The sequence below is a fragment of the Halichoeres trimaculatus genome, unplaced genomic scaffold (assembly GCF_033239565.1).
Source record: "Halichoeres trimaculatus isolate MK-OKI-2021-1 unplaced genomic scaffold, fHalTri1.1 fHalTri1_scaffold_13, whole genome shotgun sequence".
NCBI classification, from domain to species: Eukaryota; Metazoa; Chordata; class Actinopteri; order Labriformes; family Labridae; genus Halichoeres; species Halichoeres trimaculatus.
This window is the reverse complement of record NW_027437191.1, coordinates 15971651-15993897: the sequence shown is the minus strand read 5'-3', so window position 1 is coordinate 15993897 and position 22247 is coordinate 15971651. Positions and strand designations below refer to the sequence as shown.

General features: G+C 41.5%; 2 protein-coding genes across 2 annotated transcripts in view; both read left to right on the top strand.

Annotated features, from left to right (window-relative positions):
* Positions 1-437: 437 nt before the first annotated feature.
* vps18 (VPS18 core subunit of CORVET and HOPS complexes) lies at positions 438-6088 on the top strand. Its single transcript, XM_074685755.1, has 9 exons — positions 438-894; positions 1033-1174; positions 1334-1425; positions 1670-1920; positions 2329-2682; positions 2765-4027; positions 4290-4499; positions 4891-5127; positions 5228-6088. The coding sequence occupies exons 1-9, from the start codon at positions 792-794 to the stop codon at positions 5522-5524; spliced, it is 2949 nt and encodes a 982-aa protein (XP_074541856.1). The 5' UTR covers positions 438-791; the 3' UTR covers positions 5525-6088.
* A 713-nt stretch (positions 6089-6801) lies between these two features.
* ino80 (INO80 complex ATPase subunit) overlaps positions 6802-22247 on the top strand; it is a 46215-nt gene continuing 30769 nt past the window's right edge. Inside the window, exons 1-25 of the mRNA XM_074685118.1 lie at positions 6802-6937; positions 8120-8184; positions 8521-8712; positions 8899-9065; positions 9183-9250; positions 9440-9586; positions 9709-9829; positions 9932-10137; positions 10253-10306; positions 10510-10713; positions 10832-11036; positions 11249-11316; positions 11413-11628; positions 11769-11849; positions 13078-13173; positions 13946-14005; positions 14769-14911; positions 16558-16642; positions 16735-16852; positions 17041-17126; positions 19695-19862; positions 20202-20335; positions 20621-20688; positions 20817-20910; positions 21208-21424. Coding sequence (XP_074541219.1) covers positions 8561-8712; positions 8899-9065; positions 9183-9250; positions 9440-9586; positions 9709-9829; positions 9932-10137; positions 10253-10306; positions 10510-10713; positions 10832-11036; positions 11249-11316; positions 11413-11628; positions 11769-11849; positions 13078-13173; positions 13946-14005; positions 14769-14911; positions 16558-16642; positions 16735-16852; positions 17041-17126; positions 19695-19862; positions 20202-20335; positions 20621-20688; positions 20817-20910; positions 21208-21424 — 2958 coding nt within the window. The 5' untranslated portion in view covers positions 6802-6937; positions 8120-8184; positions 8521-8560. The remainder of the gene's footprint in view (positions 6938-8119; positions 8185-8520; positions 8713-8898; positions 9066-9182; positions 9251-9439; positions 9587-9708; positions 9830-9931; positions 10138-10252; positions 10307-10509; positions 10714-10831; positions 11037-11248; positions 11317-11412; positions 11629-11768; positions 11850-13077; positions 13174-13945; positions 14006-14768; positions 14912-16557; positions 16643-16734; positions 16853-17040; positions 17127-19694; positions 19863-20201; positions 20336-20620; positions 20689-20816; positions 20911-21207; positions 21425-22247) is intronic.

The window sequence follows — 22247 nt, the reverse complement described above, 5'->3', positions numbered from 1 at the left end:
TGCATAGACACTCCCACCGAGACAATGAAGAAAAAAAAAAAAAACGGTAGCTGGATGGATGGATGGATGCATTTATGGTTGTTTTTAACGTTTCAATCAATTAGCAATAGAAGTAACAAAATAATGTTTATTCTTATAAACTTTCCTTGTAATATGATTTTTTTTTGTTCATTATGCAACTCTGACACAAAAGTTGTCTGTCACCTTTCCCCAAATTAATCGTTTATTGGAGCATAAATTACTTTTAAGAAGGAGAGTAGCACTTCAGAAAGTTTTCATGTTGACAGAAAAAAATGAGCACAACAAATTAATTCAAATGGTTAGAACTTGTAACTGAAAAACGTTTAAATTATGTTCTGCGTAACCAAATCAACGTCTCGTAAAACCCCCTTACAAATTTCGATCGAACTGCGCGCTCTAGTGGCAGGCTAAAGTACTACAGCATTAATGATCACATGACTCCGTGTCACCTGATTCTCCGGGTCCACCCAGTGTTGTCAATTCCGAGGCAAAGCTAGCTTCCATTGTGATATCCTTAGTTTTATAGATTAGTTTTAGAGGTAAACGTATACGTTTGCTGATACATAAAGTGTTACATTTTCTTTAAACTGTGCTCTACATTGGCGCATGCGTAAAAGGGGGAAATACGCAGAGGTGCCCACAACGGCCAGGAGTTGTAAGGACTAGCTAGCTGTCTAGCTATGTCGTTTTAGGATTATTTATTCAGCAGTATTTTCATCTGCGGGGAAGCTCTTACGGGTGAAGACGTGGGGTAAAAAGTACACTAAACAATGGCCTCAATTCTCGACGAGTATGAGGACTCTCAAAACACCAGGCAGAGTGCACAGCAGCGCAGCCGCTTGTCATCTGCCAACATCGGACTGGCACACTCAGGTAGGGCTGCCTTTAGTTGTGGATGTGGTATAACGTCTTAAGTGCGTTTAAATGATCTACAATCGCACGATTTAATCATGCATTCATTTCGATTGAGTGCTATATTGTCAACGAGTTGTACTTGTGCCTTTACGTCAGGCTTTGTGAATGTGAGGCTCGAGGAAGAGAAACCGATATTCAACAAGCAGAGGATCGATTTTACTCCGCCCGAGAAGATAAACCATCTTGCAGTCTGCAACAATCAGCTCTGCATGAGTCTGGGAAAGGACACTCTGCTGAGGCAAATAACACTATCAGAACACTATGATAACAAATATCCACTGTTGTTTGTATGGCCTTGATTTGATTAGTTTTATTTCTTGTTCTTCACTGTGATTGGTAGTACTCATCTGGGGTTAACTGCTGATACTAATGTTTCATGTTCTGTTACACTTGACAGGATTGATTTGGCTAAACCTGATCAGCCAAATCAGACAGAATTAGGAAGGAAAGATGAGAGCAAAGTACATAAGCTGTTCCTGGACCCCACAGGTGAGAAAAAAAACAGCCGTTGTGTGTGTGTGTGTGTGTGTGTGTGTGTGTGTGTGTGTGTGTGTGTGTGTGTGTGTACATAAAGATTAGTGAAATTCTTTTTAACATGTTCTTGATTCATAATACTGCAGTCATTCTCTGTTGATCTATAATCACGTGTCACTGCTTACTTTTGTCGTGTCATTTATGTGACCTTTTTAACAGCAGCAGATTTATCCTCTTCTTTCTTATTTTCCCATTGCAGGCTCCCATCTGCTGATCAGCCTGAGCACCAGTGAGTGTCTTTACCTTAACAGGAACACACAGAAGGTGCGCAGTCTGTCCCGCTGGAGAGGCCACCTCATTGAGAGCGTAGGCTGGAACAAGCTGCTGGGCAGCGAGACAAACACGGGACCAATCCTGGTCGGCACCAGCCAAGGCATCATCTTTGAAGCAGAGATCTCTGCAACTGAGGGCAGTCTGTTCAACACCAATCCTGATCAGTACTTCAGACAGGTCAGAATATAAGTGATGTGTACTTGGTGTTTGTTATAGCTTATAGAGCCCTGTTCAATGATGTGGCAAATGTAGGAGTGTGCAAAATAACTTTGACAGCAACAAGCTGCAGGCTCATAGCTACGATGAGATGCTGCTCAGCAACCAATGGGTTTACTAAGACTTTACAGCAGAAATTACAGATGCTTCTCACAAATGAAATGTGTGGGATACAGAGCAAGTGCATGCTAGTATTTGTTGAAAATGTTAACCGGTCATAATTAGACTTTAAAAAAGGGTAAGTAGTCTGCATTCATATTTAGGTGGGCATAAACATACTTTGACAGCCTTCAAGTCCAATCTGTGTGGAAAACACTGATCTTCTTGGCTTGAAGCATCTCAGGAACATCAATTCTCTGCCTGTCACAGGTACACTCCCTGGAGGAGGATGGGAAGCCTGCACCTGTCTGCTGCCTGGAGGTGGAGCGTGGCTTAGAAAATAAGTACTTCATCATTGCCACCACCCGCAAGCGTCTGTTTCAGTTTGTAGGGAGGGTGGCTGAGGGTACTGAGCAGCAGGGCTTCAGCTCCATCTTCAGCCAGAACCAGGACCTGCTGCCCAGTTTCCAAGAGTTTCCAGCTAACATGGGCTACAGTGAGATCACTTTCTACACCTCAAAGCTTCGCACCTCACCTAAGGCGTTTGCTTGGATGATGGGAAATGGAGTTCTTTACGGCCAGCTGGACTATGTCAGGCCAGATTCCCTGCTAAGTGATGTGCAGGTAATACTAATGCTGTACCATCTCCACATTGACCTTTGTATTTACAGTTTTTCACCTTGTTTTTTACTTCACATTCACACAGGTTTGGGAGTACACCCCAGACATTGATTTAAGTGTCAACAAGCCCATCTCCATTGTACTGACTCAGTTCCACTTCCTGCTGCTTCTTCATGACCGAGTTAAAGCCATCTGCACTCTGAATGGACAGGTGGTCTATGAGGATGTGTTTCCTGATAAATTTGGCACCCTTAAGAAGATGATAAAGGACCCAATAGGTGGCTTGGTGTGGATCTACACTGAGCGAGCTGTTTTCAGGTACCATGTCCAGCGTGAGTCCAGAGATGTGTGGCAGATGTACATGAGCATGACCAAATTTGATCTAGCCAAGGAGTACTGCCGAGACCGGCCAGAGTGTATGGACATGGTGCTTGCTAAGGAGGCAGAGCACTGCTTCCAGAACAAGCGCTACATTGAGAGCGCAAAGTGCTATGCGCTGACACAGAACTATTTTGAAGAGATAGCGCTTAAATTCATAGAAGCCAAACAAGAAGAAGCTCTGAAAGAGTTTTTGATCAAGAAGCTTAACAACTTGAAGCAGAATGAGAGAACGCAGATCACCTTGTTGGTCACCTGGCTAGCTGAGCTCTACCTGAACCGGCTTGGCCAGCTGGAGAGCGATGGAAACACCATCATCTTCCAAGAGACCCGTGAGGATTTTCGCAACTTCCTCAGTAACTCGAAGCACAAAGAGTGTCTGTTCAACAACCGCAGCACTATCTACGACCTGTTGGCAAGCCATGGCAATGTGGACGACATGGTCTACTTTTCTGTTGTCATGCAGGATTATGAGAGAGTGATATCACACTACTGCCAGCATGACGACTTCAGCGCTGCTCTGGAGGTCCTCTCCAAGCACTGTGATCAAAAGCTCTTTTACAAATTCTCCCCAGTCCTCATGCAACACATCCCTAAAAAAGTAGTAGATGCATGGATTCAGATGGGCAAGCGGCTGGACCCAAAGAAGCTCATCCCAGCTCTGATGAACTACAGCCAGATGGGAAGCACCCAGCAGATCAACGAAACCATCCGCTACATGGAGTTCTGTGTGTATGAGCTGACTGTAACAGAGGAGGCCATCCACAACTACCTGCTGTCACTTTATGCAAAGTACAAGCAGGACTCTCTGCTGTGGTATCTGGAGCAGGCAGGAACACACGCCTCAGAGATCCACTATGATCTGAAGTATGCACTCAGGCTGTGTGCTGAACATGGCTACCTACGGGCCTGTGTCCTGGTTTATAGGATCATGGAGCTGTATGAGGAGGCGGTGGATCTTTCTTTACAAGTAAGAAATTTCAGATTAAAGTATCAGTCTCGGTTTTTAGGATGACTTATAATCTACTGCCATCCAATCCACATTATGGTTGAAGAACGAATTAATGGCAAAACTTCAACAGAATTAATATTGATAATAATAATAATAATGATAATAAATCAGATTTATAAAGCACTTTTTAAAGATACCCAAAGATGCTTTACAAAACAGATATAAGTACACAACACATTAGTCAAATGTTTCTAATTTGCTGTATATTTACTGTTCACAGGTAGATGTTGACTTGGCCAAGTCATGTGCAGACCTCCCTGAGGATGACGAGGAGCTGAGGAAAAAGCTTTGGCTGAAGATTGCCCGTCATGTTGTGCAGGAGGAGAAAGATGTGAAGAAAGCCATGAACTGTCTGTCCAGCTGTAACCTGCTTAAGATTGAAGATATCCTGCCCTTCTTCCCAGACTTTGTCACCATTGATCATTTTAAGGTGTGTCTAAAGCACTTTTTACATTATTGGTATCCAGGAGAGCTGAAACAAAGCTCTGCAATCACTATGTCTAATCCTTTCAATACCACAACAGTGTAATACTAGTGTCCCAGTGTATAATCTCATCCTGCAACATCATCATTAAGTAAAGGCTTGCTTTAAACTGACAGTATAAACAGGGCTTAAATATTTCCACTCTTTGAAATGCCATTCTGTCAATAAGGAACATACTTTTAGTGATAGGACTCACCTACTTTCTCGTCATTAATTGGAAAAACACAGTTGGATGCTTTCTGAAATCTTTTTGAAATACCACCCATAGTATAAACGCAAAACATCCAGCATGTTAGTTTAAATGTGTTTTTTGTCTTTGAATCATTTTGATGCTCAGGAGGCCATCTGTAGCTCTCTGGAGGAGTACAATCAGCACATTGAGGAGCTAAAGCAGGAAATGGAGGAGGCCACAGAAAGCGCTAAACGCATCAGAGAAGACATCCAGGAAATGAGGAACAAATATGGGGTTGTGGATTCCCAGGAAAAGTGTGCTTCTTGTGACTTCCCATTACTGAACAGGCCTTTCTATCTGTTCCTGTGTGGACACATGTTCCACTATGACTGTCTCTTCCAGGTAACAATACAGGTCTAATTTTATTGTTCACAATATAAACATGTACACGGAACAAATTAGGATTTTTGGTCTGAGAGATCTCATGTGCCCTATCTTACAGGAGGTGACCCCTCACCTGTCTGTGTATAAGCAGACTCGTCTGGAGGAGCTGCAGAAGAAGCTGGCTTCCACAACACAATCATCTAAGTCACGCCACCGCACGCTTACGAAGGATGATGGAGACACGTCCAGCCTGGGAAAGGGCAGTGCAGGATCGAGTCGGGAGCAGATCAAATCGGACATTGATGACATCATTGCGTGCGAATGCGCTTACTGCGGCGAACTGATGATAAAAGCCATTGACAAGCCTTTCATTGATCCTCAGAAATTTGAGGAAGAGAAATCAAGCTGGCTTTGAAGTCACCTGCCTCCTCTTTAAATGTGAAAAGACACGATAGTCCATCATTTATGTCTATGAAACTTCCCCATTGGTAGTGTTGAACAAGTCTGTGGAAACTTTACCAGATTGCCTGTTGAAAGTGCCTACTGCAGAAAATTGCTACAGTTCTTTACAGATTACACTTATTTAGCTGGCAGTATTTGAAGCTTGTTTAATGCTTGTGAACTTTGTACAGGAATGTGTTGTAAATGGTTGAAACTGAAATTTTTAGAAGATCTTGGGATGTAAAGAATTACCAGGGCTGTACAGTGCGTACAATGTACCTGATCTGCTGACTTAAATTGTAGAAAAGGATTAGAAAGCTGCAGTCTGATACAAGTGCACTAAACAACTGTTAACTCACTAGATCATGCACTTTTTGTCTTTTGGAAACATAACCTGAACCTGCACTTAGCATATCTGTGATTCCTTTGCAAAGTTTAATCATCTGCTCTTCAGCTCAGTATATGAGGGCCTGAAGAACCACATCAAATGTTTTTTTTTTTGTTTTTTTTGCTATCCAACTGTGGCCAATTAAAGCTTGTCATAACTGTCTGTTGTGGTTGTTTAAAGTGACATATTAACAAATAACAATTTGTTGATCTGAGCAATCAGCAACCTTTGCAGTGCCCCAGTGTTAAACCTGAAGCTCCTAGGTGAGAAGAAATTAATGCTAACATGTGAGTTCAGTGTGGAATAGACATAATTATACCATAAACTTAACTTCATGAGGTTGTAAGTTATGGATAATGACAAATGTGAGTTGGGATCATCATGCCAGAAAGCATCATGTTGGGATCCTTCAAACCCTTAACAATAATTGTGACTTAATGTCATAAAACAAGTAAAGACTTTATTTGGTTTGCCTAAAGTAATGGGTACTCATATAGAACTTTAACACTTTGTAAAAGTAACTAAAGCCTTCTTCTCCAAAGCTCAACCGTGCCTAAAACGGAGTTCCTTTTCTGATGACGTAAGACGTTGCTCGGTAATCTTCGCAGTAGGCAGGCGCTACTAATCAACTTCGGAAGTGCATCGATGAATGTCTACACGTATGCAAACGAGGCTCTAAATGGCACAACGTGCGGCATACATTTCACATGTAGAGCAAAAATCACATATTGGATTTCATATCACACTCATGTATTCTAAGACATCAGTATGCGAGTGTCCGTATCTCGGTGCTCGATTAAATCGCCTGCTCCTTGCTGTACCCTCGCCATGGCGTCGTGTCTCTGCTCTCTCAGTAACAGAAAGTGGCCGCCTCTCTGCTGCTGCTGCCGACTCAAAGCTCACAGACTCGCTCGGCGCCTCAAACCGCCATTTTGGAGTCAGAGAACCGAGAGTCGGCAGCAGCGAAGAGACAGGCGAAAAGGGGGACACGGGGCCGAGGTGAGAGACTCCATGGTGGTTGTTATGGCGAAGGAGCAATGGGGGAAGATGGCCGGGAGGGAGAGAATTAAAACATGGGGATCATTCGTTCACCCGGCAACCGAGTCCCCGCTCGTGTCCGCTACAAGGATACGAGAGGCGCGGGCGGAGGGCCTTGCTGTCGCTGCATCACGACTAGCATGTCAATCCATTGCCAGTTTACCAATATCCTATCTAAATACATTGTTTAGGTGGGGAGGTGGTGGCCTTAAAGAGACAGGGCCGATTTGAATACTTCATATTAATGGTGCGAGAGGACGTCTGTGTCAAAACGCCGTAATATATGATAAGCTAAGCTCTTTGAAGAAAAGCTGTGTTAGGCAATAGACAAGAAGGAGACTCGAGCATTGAAACAATGGCTTAAGCTCCACTGAAGGTCCAATAACGGCTATCTATATGATTAGGTTCACAGTTGGCTGTCAGTGTGCGTAAACCAGCACCTTGACCCTGTACTATCGTTATTCGGAGGCAATGCTGTCTGAGCTTTTACAGCAAAGCGGCTAACGGTCGTTAGCTGTCATGCTATAACATAGTTCACAATCCCATTTAGCTCCAGACCCTGGCTAACGCTAGCTTGGAGATGTTAGCAAGCTAAAGATTTGCTAATAAGCTAAATCCCCCAGTCATAGTTTATTTTTTGTATCGACAAACTTGTAGCATTGTTTAAATATTTACCAGCGCCCACACACAAGGCTTTAAAGTTACACCAGACTGCCCAGAGAATATGTTGAGAATATAACAAAAATAAGTAGACAATACAGTCTTCATTGAGAACACAACCACGAGATCTCAAGAATAAACTACTTAAACAGTTTGTTTTTATTTTTATAAATCACGTTTATTTGCTGAAATAAAACTTTTAAAACCCACCATATCTGAATTTTCAGTACAAGAAATGGCTGAAATGTAACACTATGACTAAACAGAGAGTATGTACAATTTTAAAGTTGTGCAAACACTGACATTTTCTTTAATTTTATATATTTTGCCAATCTTGAAGAATATCTAATTTCCAAAACAAGAGCACTTGTGCAGTCCTCACTTTCACACTATTGGTCTTTATGATGAATTAAAAACAGCACCTCTGCATTAACATTTAGCAATGTCAATGGCAATGTTTGACTGTTTGTTATTCTTTCATAGGGGTGGTCATCTTTGTTCGATTATTAATCTGGAAATGAAGAATCATGGCATCCCTCACTAAGAAGGTATGTCTGCTGTCTATATCACATTTTGCTGATGTGTGTTTTTTTTTTTTTTTTTGCAATTATCAGAATGATATAATATTTGGTCAAAGTGTCTTGTTTTCTCAAAAAACCTGAGATGTAGGCAGTTATTGAAAGATGCAGGAGTAAAGTTTCTTCTTTCAGACACATCCTCTTTGAAGTATCAACCTTTATGCTTTTAGTTTTTGTCATGATTTAGGCAAAATACATAACAGCAGAGCCCTACTCATTCCAACGTGCGCATTGTCCTGTGCTGCTCCATCTGACCTTGAGACATCTGCCTGCCTCTTTTTCTCCTTTCTACTTCTGTCCTTCCAGTAAAAGTTGCTGCCCTGCTGGGCAGAGCTGTCTGTGCTGCATGGCGTCAGGGCAGGGTGGCCAGCTGGAGGTTGGATCATTAGGGAGCTCCGGCCTGGCCAAACCTCTCTACCTGCAGCGCTTGGAAAGATCTCTGAGGTTGGACACTTTTCTGCGACAGACCGCTGCTGTTTTCAACAGAGACATTACCAGGTACAGACAGAGTGGAGGTAGAGAGCTCTTATTTTGCTTTTGGCTCACAGGCATCCCTGTTTAAAACTACTTTCAGTAGACATCACAACTCAAAGATGGTTCTTATTGCAATCTTGATTCTAGTGCTGTAGATGCAGTTGTCATATGCGATGTGTTGACTCACATAGTCATATTTTTGTGTTCTAGTGATGACAGTGATGATAGTGATGAAAGTGATAGTGCTTTGGGATCAGGGCTTTCCCTTGACCCCTCCACGCAGCATACAGCACTGACAGTGAAGACTGAGCCATGTGAGGAGGAGGATGGGCTTGTAGAGGGGAAGCCCCTCAATGGAGTTCTGCTGCAAGACAAAGGTAAGACACAGACACACTAATGTGTTATTAATTTATTATTACACATACACACCCTTATCGGTGTCATGTAGCTGTTTATTTGAGATATTTATCTTGCATGGTTTTCTGTCTCTACAGATCAAAAGGCAGATAAAGCTAGTTTTTACAATTTCTCCAAACTGAAGAAGAACAGGAAATGGCTGAAGGTATGGAACAATCTGTTATTCCTCTTTGTTCTTAACATTAAAATATTTAAATGGTTAAGTCACACGGATAAAGGTGAAACTTTTTTTTTTACAGCTTTTCAATGTTAACCTCCTTTTTCGGGCAATGTTTATAGCTACATGTCCATCATCGTCTTTTTAAAACATTGATTTTTCTCTTATCCCCTGCAGAATATCCTCTTGACTGATGACACCACTGACTCTGACACAGAATCAGATGACTCTGATTTCTGTTTATCTCGGGAGGAGCTGCATGACATGCTGCGGCTACATCGCTTCACCAGGCAGCATCAGAGCAAGTTCCACTCTGACCGAGAGGTAAAAGCTCAGACACATCAGCACAGGGCCAGGAAATAACTAAATTACCCCTGACTGGATATTTGTTTGAGCCATGTCAGCATAATGTTTTTTTTTTTTCATTTGCATACCTTTTCTTGCAGCTTCATCAATATCAGTATTACAGCACTGGTCTCCTCTCCACTCATGACCCCTTCTATGAGCAACAGCGCCACCTACTGGGCCCAAAGAAGAAGAAAATCAAGGATGAGAAGAAATTCAAGGGTACAGACAAAAAAAAAAAAAAAAGTTTAAAAATCTGATTTCTTTCTTAAAAAGAACTAAGTTTGCTATAATTGAAAACAATCCATGCTTTTAATTTCTTAGCCAAACTGAAAAAGGTCAAGAAGAAGAAAAAACGTGGAGAGGGAGATTTTCTGGGGGAGGAGCGTCTATATGTCACCAAGATCTTTGCAAAGTTTTCCCATGATGCTCCACTTCCCATGGTTAAAAAGAAACATCTCACCATTGAGCAGCTGAATGCACGTCGTCGTAAGGTCTGGCTAACTATCGCTAAAAAGGAGATCCCTAAAGTAAGTCTTCACCACACTGAAATAAGGTCGTATGAATAAAAGAGCTGCCTGATAAATGTATGTTTGGTGAAGTGTCCAATATTTCTAATGTTTCCCCTTTATGCTTTTGCTGTAGACATTCAAACAGAAGACCTCTGCAAAGAACTTAGTTCTGACCAATGCTAAAAAGGTAAGTTATGTGTTTACATTGATGTGCTTTTATAAATCTAAAGGGTTTTACTCATAAATTCTGGGCTGATTGTTTTGTTCAGTGTCTGTATTTCCCTCCACTTTTTCTATTTGCTGGAAGAGATATGACACACATTCTTTATTACCTGGTTGCCTGATAATAAATTGCAGTTTAACCAGAAGATTGATTTTTGTCCATGTCAGTTGGCTCATCATTGTATGAGAGAGGTTCGACGGGCAGCCATCCAGGCCCAGAAGAACTGTAAAGAAACATTACCCCGTGCTCGCCGCCTCACCAAGGAGATGATGCTTTACTGGAAGAAGTATGACAAAGTGGAGAAGGAGCACAGGAAGAGGGCGGAGAAGGAGGCCCTGGAACAACGTAAACTGGACGAGGAAATGAGAGAAGTAAATGATATGGAAATGTTGACTCGAAAAATTGTTATATCTTTCCATTCTTTTACCTGTAACATCCTAAGTCAATTTTTAAAAACATAAAAGCTGTCTCTTATTTTTTCTGCTCCAGGCTAAGCGTCAGCAGCGTAAACTGAACTTCCTCATCACCCAGACTGAGCTGTATGCTCATTTTATGAGCGGTAAAGCTAGTATTGGGGGTCCAGAGGGGGACAAGGCCCAGGAGGAGATCCTGAGTAAACTGGATGACACTGCAGGACAGAGACAGATTGACATTGGAGGAGGTGTTATGGTTAACATGGGCCAGGAGGACTATGGTATGTTTATTTTGATCCTGAAGCAGAGTTAGTTATGATTTAACTTTTTATTGTTGGTCGACATCTGATGTCACGTTTGAGGAGAAAAATGAATACTAAATAGATACTCGATGGTTTTAAGCTTTTTCCATCCACAGATACAGTTTCATGCTGTAGCTCCCATGTATGAGGAAAAAAATGTATTAAACTGCTTTGTATCTGTGTGATTTCAGATAGTGAACACTACAAATCCCAGGCCCTGAGGAATGCCAAAGAAGCCTACCAGATTCATCAGGAGAGAGTATGTTGATGTGCTCACATCCTCAAACCTGCTCTCACCCCCAAATGCACAGAGACCTCTGCTAACACTGGTTATGTCTCCAATCTCTTTCTGTAGACGCGAATGTTTGATGAGGAGGCTAAGGACAGCCGAAGTGCGTCACTGCACACGGCTTGTGGCTCTTCCTCAGGCTCGGGGTTCGGAGAGAGCTACAGCCTGTCAGACCCATCCATCCATGCTGGTGAAGAAATCCCTCAGCCAACCATCTTCAACGGCAAACTGAAAGGTTACCAACTCAAGGGGATGAACTGGCTGGCAAACCTCTATGAACAGGTACCGAGGGCTGCCGGTCACATCTGGAACTTCTTTGGATGGATGACTTGTTTCGATGAGTTGAAGTACTTCCTTTTCTTCTCCCTATTGTGACACATTGACTGATTTGTTTCCTGCGTTGTTTTCTTCTCTCTCTTCAGGGAATCAATGGAATACTGGCAGACGAGATGGGCCTGGGGAAGACAGTGCAGAGTATTGCCCTGTTAGCACATCTGGCAGAGGTGAGGGAGAGCACTAGGGCGCAATTAACTTGTCCGTCACATAGTGCCTCAAAGCTTTTTGTTGCACCTGTATCCTTAAAGGGGACATATCATGCTGATCTGTGATTTAATACTTACATATGAAATAATAAAGTTGAAAACAAGACCTTTCACCCCCTGAATTTTCAAAAAATTAGATATTGTATTTTTTCTGATATCCCAGAACGAGATTTGATGCCTCTGAAAATAGGTCATTGACATCTGGCTGCGAGATTTTGACCTTTGTGGCGACATGAGGATCCTCTCTTTTTATTGGAGTAATCTGATAAAGCAGCTCCCCCTCTGTGATGTCAGTTAGCCACACAACCGCCACCGAGGGATACACCCACCAAGAGCCAAGTAGAAACGTATAAACGATACATGTTACAGTACCGGTTTGACTCACCACACTGAAGCGTTCTGAGATGATCTGTGTCAAGGTGGATTTTCTTCCTCCTGAGCTGCAGAACCGTCCGGGTCTGACTCGGGGTCCAATACAAAAGGACGTATCCTACACTCTGCCATTTTATTAGTGCTATCAATGCCTTATGGTGAAGTTTTGGCAAACAGCAAACCCGCTCGGTCTGCTCCATTCAATGTGGCGATTTTGTAAATACTGCCATGCTGCAAAAACCGCCCCCTGGCTCTACCCCCTCTGCCCCTCTGATAGAACTGACCAATCAGCACAAAGGGCTGTGACGTTACTGGAGGTCATTCTCGAAACGGAGCGTTTCAACAAGATCTTCAGAATGACCTAAACTGAGGATATTGAGAACACTATTGTGGGGCAATGAAGGAACCAAATGACTTGTACTGAGGGCAGAAATGCTTTACAGCAGGGATGTCAAACTCGTGCCATGGAGGGCCAAGAGGCTGCAGGTTTTCCTTCCAACCAAACACTACACCAGCTGATTCCACTAATTACCTCACCTTCAAGCAGAAAGCAGGGACTAATCAGTGAAATCAGCTGGTGGAGTTTGTGGTTGGAAAGAAAACCTGCAGCCTCTTGGCCCTCCATGGCACGAGTTTGACATCCCTGCTTTACAGGCATCCTAGTCTGGCATAGTGAAAAGGAGAAACAAGCATGATATGTCCCCTTTAAAATAATTCTACAAAGGGACTCATAAAGTTGATTTCTTTGTTAGTAGCTCATTCAGTTGCTCTTTGGATCAGTCACCTGTCACAGCTTTGTTTATCTGTCCCTGTTCAGAGAGACAACATCTGGGGTCCATTTCTGATCATCTCTCCTGCATCAACTCTCAACAACTGGCACCAGGAGTTCACTCGCTTTGTGCCTAAGTTTAAGGTGAGAATCCATGACGACAAGGACAAGTTAGTACACAGCCAGACACAGCTGCAAAAACATTTTACCCCCTGTATTAAACCCAGCTGTGACCTCATATTAGGAAATCCACCCTCGAACGATCAGGATTGAATGACTCACTAGGTGGCAGTGTTGCACCAGCACAGCCCGTGTTAAGCACATGATTCCAAAGCTGTCCATGCTTTTGTTGTTAGGTCTTCCCTCACAAAATGTTGTACCAGATTGTTAAAAAGCCATTCATCAAAATCCCCAATACGTCTATTATGGTTAGGTGCGCACACAGTCCCACACTCACTCACACATTATAATACACTATACATAACCGTTTGACGTGCTCAACTCTCAACTATACCCACTCTCTCCACAAGTTTAGAATAAATCAAACCCAGTCTGTGTTGCTAATGAGCTGTGAAAAGAGCCTATTACACAATTTGGAGATAAGCTTCCTGAACACTCAGAGCAAGACTGACTGAAAACAATGGAACACCAGCGAGTGATGACTGATGTAATGATGTGTAAATCTTTTCACATTACATAGTACATCAACAGCTCAGCTACAGAGGCAGTGATTCATGCAGGATGCTATGCCTGGATGCCTCCTCTGGGAACATCACCCAACTCTGTTTTTGTTTTATAGCTCAGTTTGAAAGTAAAATGTTTTTGAAAAGTTTGAATTTATGTCAAATGGATTCACAAAAACAAGCATTCATTTTGGTGTGATCGATCTTGACCTGACTCCCCCCTCCTTTTTTAGGTGTTGCCATACTGGGGGAATCCTCATGATCGCAAAGTGATCCGGAAATTTTGGAGCCAGGTAAAGAACATACATTGGAATAGTCTAAAGCATCCTTAAAAACAGGACATGTGTTTAAAATGCAAGGGCTATGAAGAACAGAAACAACTGCCCAGACTGTTGTTTTCACAATCTCTCAAAATTGGATTGAACTCTCCCAAAGTGACCATTTGGGTCAGTTTTGGATCTTTCTGAAAGATGTTCCAAGAGTTTAAAATACTTTCTGCATTATTCAGTCTTAACCCTGTGGACCAACATCTGAAGAACATTTTGAGAGCCTAGGTCGTGATGATTGTCTGTTTAGACTAGTAAATACGCAGATAATATGGAAGCCAAGAAAGGACTTTTAAAGGGAGAACAGCCAGTGCAAAGATCTTTGGAGGTAAGGAGATGGCCACTCAGCAGCAGTGTACAGAGAGCAGTGGTGCACAACAGGACCACAGCCAGTAAAGTAATAAATAATAAATTGAGTGCTGTCACTGATCCAAGCTTAGTCAACTTGGGGTTCTTGTGGTAAAACTAAGTAAACAAACTAAACTAACTAAGTAAGTAAATAAAAAGTTCATTCCCTCCACTCATGAAAAAGGAGAAAGGAAAGCAAAGAACTGAGTAATTGGGGAAAACTTTAAAAAAAGGGAGGGGGGGTGTATTTTACTTGATCAATTATGATTGCCTGTTTTAATTTTTGATATTTGTGTTTCATTAAACTGCAGTAACATACCCGTCTAGTCACACACTTGTTTGAGGTTTTGACAGCTTAAATCTTGTCTCTTTGGTCAAACAGAAAACCCTCTACACACAAAACGCACCTTTCCATGTGGTCATCACAAGCTACCAGCTGGTTGTTCAGGACGTCAAGTACTTCCAGAGGGTCAAGTGGCAGTACATGGTCCTGGATGAGGCTCAGGCACTGAAGAGCAGCAGCAGGTATGTCATTTATATGGCTAAGAATTCAGTATCGCTTGATTACACAGAAAAAGTCACCAACACATTGCATAGTCTGCATATTGGTATTTTTTATATTCGGTCACAACACTAAGGTCTTACTATTGTTCACCCATAGATTCATTTTACTGCTCCTGATTCAGCCACTAAAACCAGAGATTAGAATTCTTCTCTGGGTTCATTTGTTTTTGTGTAGCTTGACTACAAAAAATAAAACAGTACATGATTAATATAATGTAATGGGGAAGTCCAAGTCTCTGTGAGAGGATTTCACTTAAGTGCACACAGCCAAACTGTCCAAGTTCTTTTGTCTTCAGCATTCAAAAGGTCAGTTTTGTTATCTAAATAAACACAACATTTCAGAGACAAGGACTTTAAATTATTTAGTTATTTTCGTTCTGCACATTACTTGTTTTGATTGGGCTCAGTCTAAGATTTGAGGTCCCTCTGGTTGTCCTCTCACAGTCCAAAGCTACATTCATTATGTTGACTGGTTACTCTAAATCATCTTTAAGCAAGCTGTCCAGGCTCTTCTTTACTTCTTTCCTAAAGACAGCTGGGATAAGGCGCAGAGACCCTGACAGAGATAAGTGACAGTGGCTGGATGGATCTTCAAAATAAGACTGATAGTTTTTAAAAGGTTTGAAAAAACAAACGTTCCAATACATCTAATCTCTTCACAGAGATTCTACAAAACATGCAGAATTGGTACATTTGAGACTGATCTCGGATATTCTTGTTTCTGCTTGGCAGCACAGCTTCTATTGGCAGCAATCAGATGAAAATGTTCTGCATGTAAGGGCCAAACCATTCTAGACCAGCGTCTTCAGTAACATGTCTTTGTGATGATTTTTTGAAAACTAAGCAGCATCACCTCCTGACTTCATAGAGCGTATCAGAAGCAGACCTGACAAGTCCTGTGAAGATATCATGCTGTTATTTCTGCAGACTTAAGACTGGTTGCTTGCAAGTGGTGAGGAAGAGACTCACAGGTGACAGGGACAGCTTTTAGTAAAGGTGTTTAGTATCCAGGCAAATCTGCAGATCGGTGATTAGTTTTGATTACTTTTTGATCTGAAAACTGAAATGTAATTTGTTTTAAAGAGTAAAAGAAAATCTGCCAACAGGTTAAGAACATGTACTTTACTTATTTTTCACATTTTAAATAACTTGAAAAGTATATTTTCTTGACCTAATTGGTGGTTTAATTTGCGCTTTCAAGCAATTCAGGTGTTCATTTTTCTTCCAATACTCTGGAATAACTATTTTTTCTGGACTTGTCAGCTTTAAGTTGCGAAACTTAAGTTAAAAAGACAGATTTCTTTCTAAAAATTAAGCATAAAAACTTGCTTAGGTTTCAGTTTTAGCTGTGTGGTCATCTCACAAGATGCCAGCTGGACTCTAAACAATGCAGACTTTATCGCCTACTGCTGGCTGCACCAGAAACGCAGCATGAGAGATTGGATGTCATGCCCAGAGACATTGTTGTCAGAAAACAGCTCTTGGGTTCGGATATGGACCTCTAAACAGTTTCACAGCCTGAGTAGGTTGTGTAAGCATTACTGTAAAATACTGGATTATAAATAATAAAAATGATTTATGATCATTTTTCACGGTTTGTGTTTCAGTGTTAGGTGGAAAATCCTGCTTCAGTTCCAGTGCCGAAACCGACTGCTGCTCACCGGGACACCGATCCAGAACACAATGGCTGAGGTGAGCACCTGAAGTGTCTGCATTTTTGTGTGTTTATGCGAGCCTCAGAGAACCTTTGTTAAATGTGTGTATGTGTTATTCCTAACCCTCAGCTCTGGGCCCTACTGCACTTCATCATGCCCACGCTGTTTGATTCCCATGATGAATTCAACGAGTGGTTCTCTAAGGACATCGAAAGCCACGCTGAAAACAAGTCTGCCATCGACGAGAGTGAGTTCAACCCTCTCAGATGCTTGTTCAAGTTTTTGCTCATTTTTTCCAGGCAACAACACGGAATATTTGTCGAGTTATTTGTGCGGAAATTCTGTCTTTTGTGTGCCAGCATTGAAATTTTATCGCTGCTCACTGATGCATGTAATGCGCTCTGTAGCTAAATAATAATGATGTTTGTGTTTCAGACCAACTTTCCAGATTGCACATGATCCTGAAGCCTTTTATGCTGCGCAGAATAAAGAAGGATGTGGAAAATGAGCTCTCAGACAAGGTAGGGGAGCGAAGTTCTTCTCTGCATTTAGGTGCTTATTAAGATTCAGGTGATTTCAGTCATCGCACTTTATGACTAACATACAGAGGTTTCTGGTAGATGGTTGCACAGAATTTTAAAATCTCATAAGCTGATTGTACTGAACTGTATTCAGTTTGAAAATAGGACACTCTTTTCAGTCAGCTCAGCAACTCTTATTCTTTCCTCTCCTGTTCAGACCTGCACCCAGCCTGCACACCTCATTAACGCAGAAAGCGCTGTAATAAGCTTGTGAATGATGCTTGTGCTGGCAGATCCTCTTGACAGATGCTGGACTCGGGGTCTTTTGCTGTCACACACAGAACACACATTCTCACTCACACGCTGTGGGAGTCTCCACACACAGACAGAGTTCACGGCTCCCACACATCTGTCTTTTTCACCCCCCTCCCCACACCCACATACTGCCCTGCCAGCCCACTTCCTCTCCTCCCCCTCCTCCTCCTCCTCCTCTTCTCATGTTGGTTTCTCTTGTTTGGTCTGCACACTGAAGCCAACAGTAACCAGGAGAGTTCAGTGATGGTTCACATTTTGGTTCTTGTGGTTTGTAGACGTTTGGTTTCACGTCTTTCATCGGATGATACAAGAGTTAAAGTTATAGTGTTTGATGTGTGTTTGAAGAATTCAGGTCCAACAGGGCATGAAATCTGCTCCTGTTCATGTTGAGGCCATGTGAAAATTCTTGAATGTTTCTTGGAGGAACAACACGCCAGTAATGCTGAATCATTTGTCTTTACTGTTTCCAGATTTGTTATAAATCCAGCCAGCTTTTACTTTGTGATTCAGACCTCTTTCCTCTCAAGGTTCAACCCCCAAACTTTCTTGTTCTTTGTTCACACATATCACTTTTTTCTGTTTTTTTTTCATCCAAAAATGGAACAAAGAGAAACATACCTTAACCTTCATGGGTGTTGTAACAAAAAATCCATCTGACAGCCTTCAGCACTAATGTTTCTCAATAAGCTTTTGCTTATTTTTTAGTTGTTGTTTTGTCTTGTTGATTCTCTTACCGGAGCACAAGACCCAAACTCACTAATGAAAACATGTTAGTAAACATTCTCAAAGAGGGGGTTCTCTGATCCCATATTTAAACATGGATACAAAGTGACAGTGCTGGATGTCCACACTAAACATGGACAGACTTTCAAATGACTACTTATTCATATTGTGGAGGGAACTATTAATCTGTCTTTAAACTCAATCAATTAATTAATCAATCAATCAATCATTCTTAATCTATATAGCGCCAAATCGTAAAAAATGTTATCTCAAGACATTTTCCAAAAACATATACAGGTCTAGACCTAGTAATGTTAATAAAATTTTACTAGCAGAAACCCAACACCAAAAGAAGATAAGGAGTCTTATCTCATCTTAACCTACCATGAGTACAGGACTGTACAGCTTTCAGCAAGTTACAGTAGCAAGGAAAAATTTCATTTTAATGGGCAGAAACCTCGAACAGAACCAGACTCATGTTTAACAGACATCTGCCTTGACTGTGCAGGGGTTAGAGAGAGTAAGAGAAAGAAGTAGGGGTGGGATGATATGCTATTTTTGCAATTCGATTCTATTACGATTTTTGGGGTGCCAATTGGATTTGAATTATGATTCTTTAGTATTTACAATTTTTTCGCAATTTTTAGTTTGCTTTTTTAAAACCAGACCATGTGAAAAGTGAAATGATGATGATGATAATGTCTACAGACTATATCAGGTGCCATATTTTCCCATAAAATGCACATCACGTGAGTCAGAGAGAAACATTTCACCCTCTGCTGGAGAAAAGTGGTAACTATTTTCCAATCTAGTTTATAAACAAAGACTGAAATGAAGAATTTGAATTTGAATTTAGCATAAGATCTTCACAAGATCTAGATCTTTGTGAACCTTGTTAAAATGATGAGATTGCATAAGGGTTTCTGTATTGGTTCATGACACGTTGGAGGGGCGGGCCTCAAACACAAAGGTCCGTTGTTAGCTCTGTTCCCAACGGGCCAATCGGAGGGAAGGAGGTTTCTCAAGCAGGGAGCCTTAAAGAGACAGCAGCTGAAACAAAGTGCTACAAACAGAGGCTGAAGTAAGGGTTTCCTGAAACACCAGTGTGTGAAATTTTCCACTGGATCCAGTCTAGATTTCTCAATAAGAGTGGCTATCAAGTAGTGTTTTTGCTTAAAATTCCCATCCCTACTAGGACAGCCCTACAAAAAATATTTCTGTTAAACATAAATTCTGTTTTATTTCAATTACATGAAATGAATAAATGTAAAAAAAATCTTATAAAATTTTATTTGAGCTCTTCAATATATGTGTGACTTATTATTCTGATAGCAAACTCGTTATTTAGCTTTTGTTTTTTATTATCAACAGGGATCTGGCTCCTATAACAGTTACATAATCGTTAAACCTTATTTAATTAAAATAAAAACACAATGATAGTAATGATAACACTCATTTTTGTCCTTTTGAAGGAAGTTTGTCATGTATTTGCTGTTGAATTGTTGACACATTTCTCTCCCACCCCCCCAGATCGAGATACTGACCTACTGTCAGCTGACATCCCGCCAGAGGTTGCTCTACCAGGCTCTGAGGAACAAGATCTCCATAGAGGATCTGCTGCAGTCCTCTATGGGCACGGCCCAGCAGTCCCACAGCACCACCTCCTCCCTCATGAACCTGGTCATGCAGTTCAGGAAGGTAGACAAACACAATGAAGTGCAAGTGGAAGAGTTTTGGTGATGTAGTCAGCCACAGGTACTCAGGATGATTGATGACAGTTATTTCTGCTAATGATTTGAGGCTCATTTTTAGTATCACGTTATCAAAACTCTGATTATTTTCTCTTGCAGCTGAATTTCAGGGGGATTTTAATGCTCCGGTGCTAATAATAGCTCTACATTTTTATTTGTGGGAGTTAGGGTTGAGATTTCAAATCAATCAAACAGTGAATTGGCAGACTCACAGGAAGCATACCTCGTGGTTCTTCTTTTTCCCATTTTTCTGAACACATCGACTGTGTGTTGTGTTTTTGTGTAGGTGTGTAACCACCCTGACTTGTTTGAACGCCAGGAAACTCGCTCTCCTTTCCACATGCACCTCAAAGCCTACATCATGTCGAAGTTCCTCTACCGGCATGGCCTCATCCACGCACACAACCAGGCCAAAAACAAGTAAGCTCTTCCACACTCACAGACACTGTTTCTCAAATCCAACAAAAACAGGTCCATCAAAATCTCTGCAGTCCTTGTTTTGAATAGGGTTATGTTCACATTATAAATTGCTTTCTAAAACATTGGTCGATTACTTCTGGTGGATATTTGCTGATTTTGGAGCTGCACAGAGCTATTATCTCAATTACAGCTGTTAGCAGCATACATGTGGGTCTGACTGGCACTGGATGCTTCCTTTTCTTGAAGTTCATAATATAACCCTGTCTGTCTCTGCATCTTCCTCAGATTACTTCAAGTGCTGTTGTCTCCCTTTTCCCCAAATCACATCCAGCAGTCTCTTTTTCACAGAAAAGGTAAGGACATAGAAAACTTAAACAGACATACTGAGCTTTTCCAACCACCCTCCTCTGTTCTTCCTGTTTTTATTTGTTCCCTCTCTGTCTCATTTATTCCATGCTTTATTCTTTTTTTATTCTTTCAGGTGATGACAAGGGAAGCTGTTTCTCCTTCCTGCGCTTCATCGATGTGTCACCAGCTGAGATGTCCAACCTCATGTTGCAAGGCACTTTAGTGAGGTTAGAATTGATCTGAAATTTTCAGATCTCTTTCTCTGTGTCTCTTTCTTTAATGAGGTCAGATGTGTGAGTGGGATAGTAAGTGTAAAGAGAAGCTTTCAGCTGAACGTCCAGATGTCACAGTGTCTCTCTGCCAGACATCAAATTTGCATTAGCTTGGAAGGTTCTGCGTCAACTTTGCACTATACAAGTCCAGTTACTTACCATGTTAAACTATTTATGTGCATTTATTCACTAAAAAAAAGATCTCGCTCTGTTTTCACTAATCTCTTTCTGCTTCCACTATTTTTCTCACAGATGGTTAGCCCTTTTTCTCTCCCTCAAAGCTGCATATCGGCTCCACTACCAACGCCTGTTCAGCCTCGAAGAAGAAAATCAAGATCAAAACAGAGAGTTAGAAGTGGACAGAGGAAGCTCACAGCCCAGGAATAAGTGTCTGTCTCGCAAGGACCTTATTCTGTGGCCCAACAGACCCACCAGTTTCCCAAACACACACACAAGCTCAGTCCTCCAGGTAAGACACACTAAAAACACACAGCCAGGCTAGATTTTATATACATTAATCCTTTCAGTGGCCATGTGCCGGGAAATGAGGTGTATGACAGACCTCAGCTAGCGAGCCATGTGCTGCTGATGATGCTGAAAGTTTCCCCTGAGAATCAGTCGATGTTTGGCCACACAGCTTGCTCTCTGCCCCTGGCTTCTTCTCCCTCCTCTGGGATCCGAGGTGGAACTCAATCCCACTGACGGCCACTTACTCTTTAATACTGCCTCCTGCCCTCTTTGTGTTTGCTGGGTCTGTACACTGCAAAAACTGAAATCTAAGCAAGTGTTTTTGTCTTTTGTTTAGTAATGGTCTTATTAGACGTACAATTAGCCACATTTGCCCAACAAATCTAGAAAAAGGGGTCTTTTTTTCAAGATATTTAAAGACAAAATTGACACCTCAACTATTTGTAAAGGATAGTTAAGTTTTTTAGTAGTATGAATAATGTCGTAACAAGAACATTTTTATTATCCGATTTGGTGGATTTTTTTCTCTTCACAAGCAATCCAAGTATTATCTTGCTCTTTATCTTCTGGACTTTTCAGGTTAATGTGGCTAATATCAAGTCTAACAAGACAAATTTGACTAAAATTAAGACATAAGCACTTGCTTATTTCAGTTTTTTTTGTGTACATACTAGCTTTACATGCTTCTTTCACCTGACATGCAGAGGAAAGGCAAACTTTCAGTGTTATAAACATGAACCTGAAATTTTTAAAAGCTGATTTCTTCTAGTTTCTTAAACATAATTAGTTTGTCTAGCTGAGTAGGTGTAATTTTTTTGGCCTCT

Excerpts from the sequence above, each read along its gene's own strand:
- vps18 (XM_074685755.1), top strand. The coding sequence starts at position 792 with ATGGCCTCAATTCTCGACGAGTATGAGGACTCTCAAAACACCAGGCAG. Across the intron at positions 895-1,032 it reads CATCGGACTGGCACACTCAG|GCTTTGTGAATGTGAGGCTC; the intron begins GTAGGGCTGCCT and ends CCTTTACGTCAG. Across the intron at positions 4,028-4,289 it reads CGGTGGATCTTTCTTTACAA|GTAGATGTTGACTTGGCCAA; the intron begins GTAAGAAATTTC and ends TACTGTTCACAG.